The 10,537-nt window shown below is 37.5% G+C and overlaps 1 protein-coding gene across 3 annotated transcripts in view; it reads left to right on the top strand.

Moving 5' to 3' along the window:
• Positions 1-800: 800 nt before the first annotated feature.
• ADGRG6 (adhesion G protein-coupled receptor G6) overlaps positions 801-10,537 on the top strand; it is a 109,121-nt gene continuing 99,384 nt past the window's right edge. For 2 of the 3 annotated variants that reach the window (XM_087970676.1, XM_087970671.1), the window contains exons 1-2: positions 876-1,365; positions 9,956-10,053. In XM_087970676.1, coding sequence (XP_087826802.1) covers positions 1,349-1,365; positions 9,956-10,053 — 115 coding nt within the window. In that variant the 5' untranslated portion in view covers positions 876-1,348. Of the gene's footprint in view, positions 1,379-9,955; positions 10,054-10,537 lie in introns of all 3 variants that reach the window. The other variant, XM_087970681.1, reaches the window with a different exon arrangement.

The raw sequence follows: 10,537 nt of genomic DNA, 5'->3' as shown, positions 1-10,537 counted from the left end.
AATGTCCTATTTGTCAATGAATACTTCAGCTTCAACCATAACAATACAAGAGCACACAATAGATACAAACTCAAGGTAAACTGCACCAAACTTGATTGCAGGAAATACGACTTCAGCAACAGAGTGGTCAATGTCTGGAATACTCTACCTGACTCTGTGGTTTTTTTCCCCAAACCCCAAAAACTTTAACCTTAGGCTGTCTACTATTGACCTCACCCCTTTCCTAAGAGGTCTGTAGGGGGCGTGCATAAGTGCACCAACGTGCCTACCGTCCCTGTCCTATTGTTTCTTTTTATTTTTCTTATATGTATCCATTTCATGTACTCATAACTATGTCTATACTTATACCTGTAATCTTATAATCGCTTGACTAAATAAATAAATAAATACCACCTCTGCTGCACATGCATACATCTGGACTAGACTGTGTTGTTTCTCTGTGTCATATATGTGGATATATATACATAATTTTCTTTCTTTATTTTCATGGTCATGTAGTGTATATTGGAGGTGGCCAGAAGTGCACCCAACGAAATTTCATTTTCGTGCGTGCCGATTAGCGTACATTCATAGTGACCATAAAGCTATTCTGTTCTATTTTGTTCTATTCTTGAACCACGTTCTTCTTTTAGCAAACGTCACTGGCATGTTCGCGAGTATGAGGGACGAGAGATTAATTGAAACTAGGGACTGCTTTCGGGCACGGACGGGGTGAATCATTCGCGTGAGTAGGGCAGCCCTCGCCGCCCGAAAACTTTTGGATGCATTCCCGTCCCCGCCGTCACTCCGGGGTGGGGCTCGGAATTGGAAGCCGGCCCCTAGAAGGTGAGAGGCGGCCGCCCGCAGAAACCAGCCCTGAGTCTCTCTCTGGGTGCGGGGCCACGTGGAAGCCCCAAACAGCGCAGGTTTGGGTTTTTTTTTCCCCCTCGGCTTCCCCGAACTTTCGCGGGAAGCGCCCGAGTGGGAGGGAAACGAGAGGCTGAGTCGCGCAAAAACCCCTGTTCGAGATTGCGTGGCTTCTCCCCTGCCAGAAAGGCGCAGAGGCGGGTGAAATCGCTCCGGGGTGGCCCCAGTTTATCGCTTCACCGAGTTGGTCTCGAAAAGTTTTGAAGAGGTTTCGGAGAGGGAGGAGCAAAGAAACCCAGCGCCCAATTTCCCCTTTCCTTTTTTTTTTTTTTTAAAAAAATCGCTTTCGTCGGGTCCCAGATTTATTTATTTATTTATTGCCCGTCGAAACGAAGGTGGTTGGAACGAGGGCGATGGGGTTTCCCTCGTGAACTTTCCTACCAGCCCGGCGCTAGACGAGGACCAGAAGAAGGGAGGAAAAAGAAGAATCCCGCCCCAGAGGATGCTAACTGAAACCAAGTAATGCCAGCATGTACGTTTCTGCCTCGGCACTTGTTCTTACTGAAAGGAATCGCGCTTTGCTTCCCTTCTCTTTCCCCCCCACTTTCCAGTCCCTTCTTTTCCTTCAAGCCTTGCGAATCGGTCTCGGTTCCCTTGTCAGCCTCTCTGGAGAAGCGAACGCGTTTTGTCTTGTACGCTTCCCTTGCACGGTGTATTCCAGCCAAAGGATTTGGTGCTCTATCTCTTCTTCTTGTTCTCCCTCCCATTCCTAGTGACTTGACTTTCTTTTGGCTGAATGAGGATCGGGGGTTTATGGTTTAGTGTGTCATCAGGACAGATCCGGTGACTCGTTCTGTGCAGAGAAAAAGGTAGGGCCCCAAAAGCTAACTTTAAGGAAGAAAAAGTTAAAAAGAAAAGAGCCCAGCTGCGATGGAACAGACCTAGCCCAATCTTTGAAAGCTGAGAGCTGGATGATCACAGGAAAGTTCTTTCTGTGGATTTTCTTTTTTTAAACCAAATGAGTTCACCTGGTGGATTTAAAGCCATAGATGGACGGTTTGGGTTTTCTTGCAGGTTTGCAGTGCAGCTGGATGGAAAGTTCATAAAAGTAATTGACATTTACTTTCAGTTTTTGTGTAGAACTTCGACAAGTAGTCTCAGATCTCAGCTAAATATTATTTGGGGGTGGCGTGATTTAAAAGCCCAGCTTTATTTGAGAGAAGATGTGAATAAACTGTTTTACAAATATTTTACAAAGAAATACTTCCAGCTAAAAAAAGATGCTGTGCCGAAAAGAGGAAAAGGAAACTCATGGAAAAAAGATACTCACCACCTTTCAAAGTTCTTTGGTTGCTGAGGTGCCAGTGACAGATCTTCTTGTCTATCTTAGGAAGAAAATATGGTATTGACATTTGAATGATGATGCATTTAACTTTCCTAGTGGCTGGACTAACATATTAGAGAGAATGTGCAGTATTATAATATTGCATAGTGACCTAAGATGCTCATTACTTTTGCTTTGAGTTGATACTTGCTAAGTGTCAAATGATAATATGTAGTTGTGAGCCAAGAAGTAATAATGAAAATCATTTTGAAAATAAATTGTCCCATTTTATCTATAGCACTTAGGAACTTTTAATGAAGCAAATTACTGAAGATAAACAACATTTTCATAAACATGTTTTCCTGTAAGAAATTTACCCCAAAGTCTGCCTGGTTTGGATTAAAAAACCTCTAGTTATTGAAATTAATCTTAAAAAGCAATATTTTTATGCTATGTCCATCATACTAATCCAATTTATTTATTTATTTAAAACATTTATACAGCTGCCCATCTTAAGCCACATTGGGGAGCTCACAACAATAATAAAACCAATAACTATAAAGCAATTATAAAACAATTAACTATTCTGAATAATTTGCAAGGAAAGTTATAAATGGGGATATATAGTGTTTGAAAAACTTTATTACAAGTTATAAATGGCTGGAATGATCTGAAGAGAATGTTATGGGGATATGGGCAGGTATAAAATGGCATAGATGATTTTACACCAGTGTAAGACAGAGTTAGGGTTAGGAGAATTTTATTGTATTCTGTTTTTGTCCTTCTTTGTGTTCTACTACTATGATGTAGGGAGGCGTAATTACAAGTACTAGGATAGATTAAGGAAAAAGTCTAAACCTGATATCTTGTTACACTTGGTGGGGAATAAACTAAATTGAAAAGTATATATGTTCCTGAGTAAATGTGCACAGGATAAGTTTGTTGACTGATAGTGTATTAAATGAATAGTTGGCTTTGAAGATGGGACACAATACTTTAATCAAGATTGTTATGATAGTGAAATTAGATAAGATTGCATTATAATAACTGTTGAACCCTGAGGCTAAAATGAAAAAAAAAACCCACATTTGTGCAACCAATACATAGCAGTCATTAACTTTTATAATTAATTTGGTTCAGTTCCTGATTATTAATTACAAAACTTGAAGTGAAAAAGTTGAAGTGAACTCAGTTTATCATTTATGCAACATTACTAGTAATGGTTAATATCACATGGTAATATCCTTCTATTACATCTTATTTTATTTGTTGTTGATTTTTCCCAAAGTATTTTGGAAGTTTCAAACTCTATCCTTTTTTAAAGGAAACAACTGTGACATATTCTCTCTCTCTCTCTCTCTCTCTCTCTCCCTCTCTCTCCCCCTTCTCTCTCTCCCTCCTTCCCTCTCTCCTTCCCCCTCTCTCCTTTGTATAATATCAGCAAAATGGTATTCAAAGGGAAATCCCTATTTGCATGATCTCTCTTAGTTGAAACTTCATTTTTAGTAAGCAGCTGCATGAATTCTAGTAGTTCTGATGGGTAGTCATGCAAGGTCATAATTATATGAATGAAACCATGGAAACTTATAACTCATTCTATTCATTAATCTTTCCAAAGTCAGGCTTTGTTGCATGCCATTTTAGAGAGTTGTATAGAGCTCTCTATAACAGTACGTCATATTGATAGCACAGTAGTGCTAAACATCCCTCTAATTCCTTTCGATTTTTGTAATATGTCTGTCTTGTAAATTGCTTAATCAGCAATATATGTGTATTAAAATAATGGGATTTAAGATTAATGGTTCATTTCAGCTGCTACATTTTTACTAGCATTTGTAATCAACAAAAGCAAGGCTTTAAGGTGAATTATGGCACTTTCATAAAAGTAGTGGTAAGCCGAAATAGAATATGTCTGTTTATCTATCGATCTGTCGATCTATCTGTCTTCCTCTTAAACTGAGATATTTATTATCCATTTTCTTGTAGACTGTTTTCCTTTTTATTGGATAGCATTTAAAACTGATCATCAAGTTTCATATAAAAGATAATACCTCCAAGGAATTCTGCATGCTAGTAAATAGTAATGGGCATTCCTGAATACATTATGCTTACAAGAATCATTTCAGGCTTTATTCCTATCATTATTTTGATCACAACTGTTGGCTGCTATCTCTCTGGCCTAGGCCTCCATAAATAAAACATGGGAAATCTACTAAGTCTATAGATAGGAATGTTATGTACACGTTGGGTTTAGAGCATAAATTTTTTAGATTAATGGACTATACCTCAAAACACAGCCACAATGCTCAGAGTACTCTAGCTGTTAAAAATATTAATAAAATTGAAATTTTTCTTCCTTTCTTCCCTCTCTGCCTCCCTTTTTCCTTTCTTCCTCACAAACTTCTTATAAGTTACTAAACCAAATGCACCCTGCCTCAACAACAGCATCTAAGTGAATCTGATTTTTTGCTGAGAATAATGTGAACTGTGTTCTGTCTGATTACTGAATTTATTACGACTTATGTATATCTCACACAATGTAACAGTCTAAGAACCACAGTTGGTTACTGGTGGCTGCAATGGTAGCAATTGAGGGAAGAAAAACACCTCTGAAATATTTTGGTGACGATCGCTGGTAGAAGGATCAATGTATGGACATTGCAATACTAATCCTAAAAGAGATTGCAGCAGATTGGAAGAAAAGGGATTGTGGAGAAGAATGGGGGGAAAGACAAAATGGGAGTGCTGTATTTAAAAGTATTGTATGATGAAAAGTTTTAATTACAGCCTATGCTGGACTTGGTATTAAAAAGGTTCCAATCCAGAAAATAGAGTTTAAGTGTGTGTGAGTGAGAGGGAGGGAGTGGATTTGATTTTAATAGTAAATCTGATATAATTATTAAGGGCTACCTTACAGATACATAAGATTTCCAGGAACTTGGAGTAATTTTAATAGGCATGATTTCTCTTTCAAGGTGAGAAAAGATCTCTTTAAGTAGGGTTGATTGAAAATGATAACCGTTTAATATTCAAAATGGAGTATGCATTTGCACTATTTAGCTTAGCTGAAAATTATAGCTGTGGAATAATAGTACATTGACCATTTGGGGTTTTTTCCTGGATAGATAAGGTACTTTGTTTTACTGAATTAGTACAGCCTATCCTTAAAATATAAAGATTTCTTCAGCCATTTTTTCTTAGTTAATATTCTTAGCCTCTCTGTAGACTATTTCAGTATTATACACGTATAGAAAAATGATACTAAGAAACATACAAGCAAACTACTTCATCTAGTAAAGAATTCAGAATATGTGTGTTCATTTATTAACCATTCATTATGGATCTCTGGTATCTCATTTTCAGAAATTTTAGCAAGGATTTATTTGCAATTGCATTGACATGCAGGACAATCATTGTGTTGTGTGCTAATCCAGTTATTTTAGCATGTCTGGCTTCATCAAAGAGCTTTTTATATTTCAGAGAGCAACATGTAGTGTAGGATTACCATTAAGTTTAATGTTACTGTTCTTCAGAAAGCTGAGTCACTTTCTGAGTTGATAATTTAAAACACTTCAATAAAGAAAAAATGTGATTGATTAATCGGCTAGTTATTTATGAAAAATCAATACTGTTGTATAATTTTTAACTAGAATGAAACTGATCTTGTTTGTACATTTACCTTTAACAGACATAGACATTTTTCTGTCCTGTGTAAGAAATCTCTGTGCCATTATCAAGGGAAGAGCTAAGTTGTATTAGAAATATAAGTTCCCTGTAAAATGGCTGCTTTTGTCTGAAAAGAAAAACCAAGAAGGAGATACTTTCCATACACGGAGATTAATCTCAAAACGACTTCTTGTTTTACTGATGTTTTAGATTAGATCTTTCATAATTCTGGAAGGACATATGGAACTGGAGGTAAGGCATCTGGAGAATATTAGGCCGCCTGTGAGGAAACTCAGATGTTCTCAGAAGACCTAAGTGCTGCATTTGATTTGCTTCATATTCCCTTTCTCACGTAGGCACAATTGTCATGAATCTAATGAACATAAATATTCTGTTGATAGCTACAAGTATGGGGTTAATATTAATACAGGCTGATGATATTTAATAAATTAGCAATCTCATTTTATATATTACGAAATGCAGTTAATGACTGTCAGCCACTGGCCTATAGCTCCTACATGACAATAAGGTTTTAAAACAACTTTCCACTAAAATCAGTGAAGGCAACTTTAAAACCCTGCTGTTATGCATCGGGAAGAAATATTTAAGAGTCAGCTTCAGAATACAACTTTATTCTGGAAAAGGAGGGCTGTACAAGATGTAACTGAGTCGACCAGAAAAAAAAAATCTAAATGGATCAAGAGTGTGACTTCCTTTCTTTCTACATCTCTGCCATGTATGTCACCAGTGCCTACCCATTCATTTCCCCTTTTGATCATATGTAGCAGAAGTAGAGAACGTAGAGTCTTTTAGATACTGATGAACTATACTTTTTATAATCTAGTCAGAATGCCCTTTGTTAAGTGGACTTGTAGCTATAGAATATAAAGAGGAGCACAATGTAGATTAGGAGTGTCAACCTTGATTTCATTGAGGGCCGCATCATGGCTGTGTTTGACCTGGGGGTGGGGGCTCAATGTCACTTGTGTCGGGGTGCCAGCAAAAACGGGGTCCTGAACTCAGCCTCCTGCAACCCTCTGCCAGCAAAAATGGAGCTCATTCCTTTTTCGCTGGCAACAATCCTTCATTGTTTTCAGGGCGCCCCATAGACCAGATCTAAGCACCCTGCAGGACTTGAGTTTGACAAGCCTGATGTAAATTCTCTTTATGTTGTGGTAGCAGTGTACCATTTATTTGTATCCCCAGAGATACCCCAAACTGCTTTCTCTGAACCAGTTAACTTCGCTTGCCATCCTAACCTCAAAGTCCCTCTGCACACCAGCTGATACTAACTTATGCCAAGCTGAAAACACAGCTTAGAATTTTTAAATAGAATTGAAATCTTTATTGGCCAAGTGATTGGACACACAAGGAATTTGTCTTGGTGCAAATGCTCTCAGTGTACATAAAAGAAAAGATACATTCGTCAAGAGTCAAGAATCATAAGGTACAGCACTTAATAATAGTCATAGGGTACAATAAGCAATCAAATCATACTAGAAAACAGTCAATAAAAATCATTAGGATACAAGCAACAAAGTTACAGTCATATAGTCATAAGTGGGAGGAGATGGGTGAAAGGAAGGATGGGAGAATTAATAGTAATAATAATAAAATAAAACATCATTAGTAATGAAGATGCTGCATAGGTTAGAGTGAACTGCAAAAGGCAAATGTCTCTTGGCTCTGTTAGTAGCATAATCATTGTTATATAGCTATTTCCTTAGTAGATGCAGTGATGCAAAAGTCAGCATTGGGATCTGATATCCCAATGGAGGAAACAGTTGTCCTGCCTCTTTGGTTAATCATAGTGCAATTCTCTCCTGGCCTGCATGCAGTGGGGTGGTTCATATACTAGTGAGCATGCAGTAATCACCAATTAGAGCACATTGTCTCTGAACCAGATGTACAAAAGGAAGTTAAAGAAAAGGGGTAATACATTCATCTCAGCTTCCTCTTCCCTGCTGGTAATGACGATCACACGTTGTCAGCTTTCCATGGACCACTCTAGTGGTTTACTAGGCTTTGGTTTCACCTCCCCTTTGGTTTTTAGGAGATTTGTGATTGGCATTGCTATCTTCGCAAAAGCAGGGATAAATTGACGGTAAAAATTGGCGAATCCCAAGAAACTTTGAAGTTGTTTCCTGGTGCGGGGAGGGGCCCATTCCAAGACGGCACGAACCTTCCCCGGATCCATTTCTATGCCCTCATGTGAGATGCGATAACCTAAATAGTCAATTTTTTCCTGGTGGAATTCACACTTGGACAACTTTGCATACAGCTTAGTGGCTCGAAGTTTTTCCAAAACTGACCGCGCTAGTTTCACATGTTCATCACGAGTCTCCGTGTAGATAAGAATATCATCAAGATAAACCAACACCTCTTTGTATAGATGTTCATGCAACACCTGATTGATCATTTGCATGAATACTGCAGGGGGCCCCTGTAGGCCAAATGGAAGAACGTTGAATTGGAAACAACCCATTGGGCAGTTAAAAGCGGTTTTCCATTCATCCCCTTCCTTAATTTGAACCCGGTAGTATGCTTCTCTCAAGTCGAGCTGCGTAAATTCGGCTTCCCCTGCTTCTTCTAGCAGCAGAGAATCTTGTCCTCCAGTTGCTCCCAGGTCTTCTTGGTCGCTGGCTGGATTTGACATTGTGTTCAGACCCCCTCGGAAGAAAATTTATTAATTCTCTGAGTGGGCTGGTAATGTGGAGATTCAGAATAATGTCAGCTGGTGCTCCATTCAAAATCCAAGAAAGAAATACTTAGACTCCTTTAATTAGAGAAAATATATCTTTTACTGGAAATCAAGTGGTAGCAACAAAAGAATTCTGAATCTGAGAAAATGGGCGCGTAAATCACATATACAAAGTAATGGCAACGTTTCCACCCCCAATAGTTCAAATGGTTCATCCAATTAAAAGTTGTGTATATCATCTTGTGGGCATCTCCAGGTGGTGATGAGGCTTCTGTCCGTTGACCTTGACATAGTTTGATAAAGGGTTGCAGCTGTGCATAGCATAGGATAGAAACCTAAGCAAGAATGTACCCCCCCCCCCAGTTTATACAGTTCTGGTTTGTAACACCTCCAGCTCACTTCCCATAACCATTCTTCCCCTCTTCCCCCCGTTACTTATGACAGCCAAAAGATGCAAAGCAAAGGGAGAAAATCTTGAAGGCTGACACACGTATTTCACAGAGATACCAATTAATGAGTAATGATGACTAGCTTTGTTTCCAGATTCTGATTCTTGTAAATGTAATCCAATTTGATTGACATATTTAGCCTTAAGCAATTATTGCATTTACCATACTCAAAGACTGTCTATGATGTGAGACAGAATGGTGACCCATATGATCCCATTTGTAATAATATATGCATTTTCATTTTCATGTCTCTTTAATGACAGATGGATTGACCCCAAATCTTCACTGGATGCACGGAAGAGAATACAGGGCCTAGCATCCTTGTGTGATTTTTAATGTTGCAGCTAGAACCAAGACAATGTTTTTAATATCAGAATAGCTATTTGTTTTTCCCCTGTATATTACAGTAAACTAGGTGATGTTGTAAGATCTAGCAAGGCTTCCACTAATCCACTGGCTGATGGAACACAAGTACAATTTCAGCCATGGACTATAGGTTTATATTGCTATTCCAGTCTTATACCCACCTTTGTTGTTACCCCTTTAAATCGGTGGAAAAAGATCTTGGATTTGGTAAATTTGAATGTGACTTATTTCCTTGTTTTTAGTACCATTCAGACAATAGTACTTTGAGAGTGCATTTCATGAATAGCAGCTTTATTCTGAAACATTTGGACATCAGCAGATAACTTTCTCTGTTTTAGATAAGAAATAAGTAATAGCAGTTATACTGTGGTTATCAGTTGTATGACTAAAATATTTTAAACTGTCCAGAGTCTGTGGAAATAAAATTAATTTAAATCAATTTAAAATCTAAATAAATAAATAAATAGAAAAGGACTGCAAGTATTTAATATACTATGCAAGAAAAAATAGATTGAAGAAAGCAGCTCTTTGAAGAAAAAGTAGGTTTGTAATATCAGGAATGTTAAAAAGGTATGTAAATTTTTCTCATTCCTTGTTCCATAGGATGTTATATGAAATTCAGATGTGGTGCTGTCAATGGAAAAGGAAGTCACATTTATTTTTTCTGTTCATACTCAGTCTTCTGTGCATACAGATTTCAGGTAAGATACTATGAATATTTCTTTAGTAAATCATAAAAAAACACTAAGTGTTTTAGAAAACTATACTTATTTTGGATTTATGGAAGTTTTGCAAAAGATATTTGAAGATAATTATACTATTATTATTATACTATTAAGATATTATTATTTTGTTAATAAAATAAGTATACATCTTTGTGTCATGTATACACATCTATACTTTTGGATGGATGCTTTCTACTCCATCAGTAATCCTAATTTTTCCTTGTTAATCCTTAGAATTAAATTTCACAATTTATTAAGCTATGATTTTCAGATCAAATGCCCAAGTAACGCAAAGGTGGCAGCCAATGGTGCATTATTTTGTATCTCCAAGCTTGTGTGCAATTGCATAGCGTGCCAGAAACAGAATTTTACAACAGCTGTAACAGTACCAGATATAAGTGCTAAAGTTCATTAATATTAGGAGTTGGTGTAGAACATTCAGTGCAATAGGAATTGAACA

This window comes from Notechis scutatus, chromosome 1 (genome assembly GCF_049901735.1).
Source record: "Notechis scutatus isolate UNSWTSFEM ecotype Mainland chromosome 1, rNotScu1.2, whole genome shotgun sequence".
Taxonomy (NCBI): Eukaryota; Metazoa; Chordata; class Lepidosauria; order Squamata; family Elapidae; genus Notechis; species Notechis scutatus.
The sequence above is the reverse complement of the archived record's forward strand: the minus strand, read 5'-3'. Positions and strand labels throughout refer to the sequence as shown.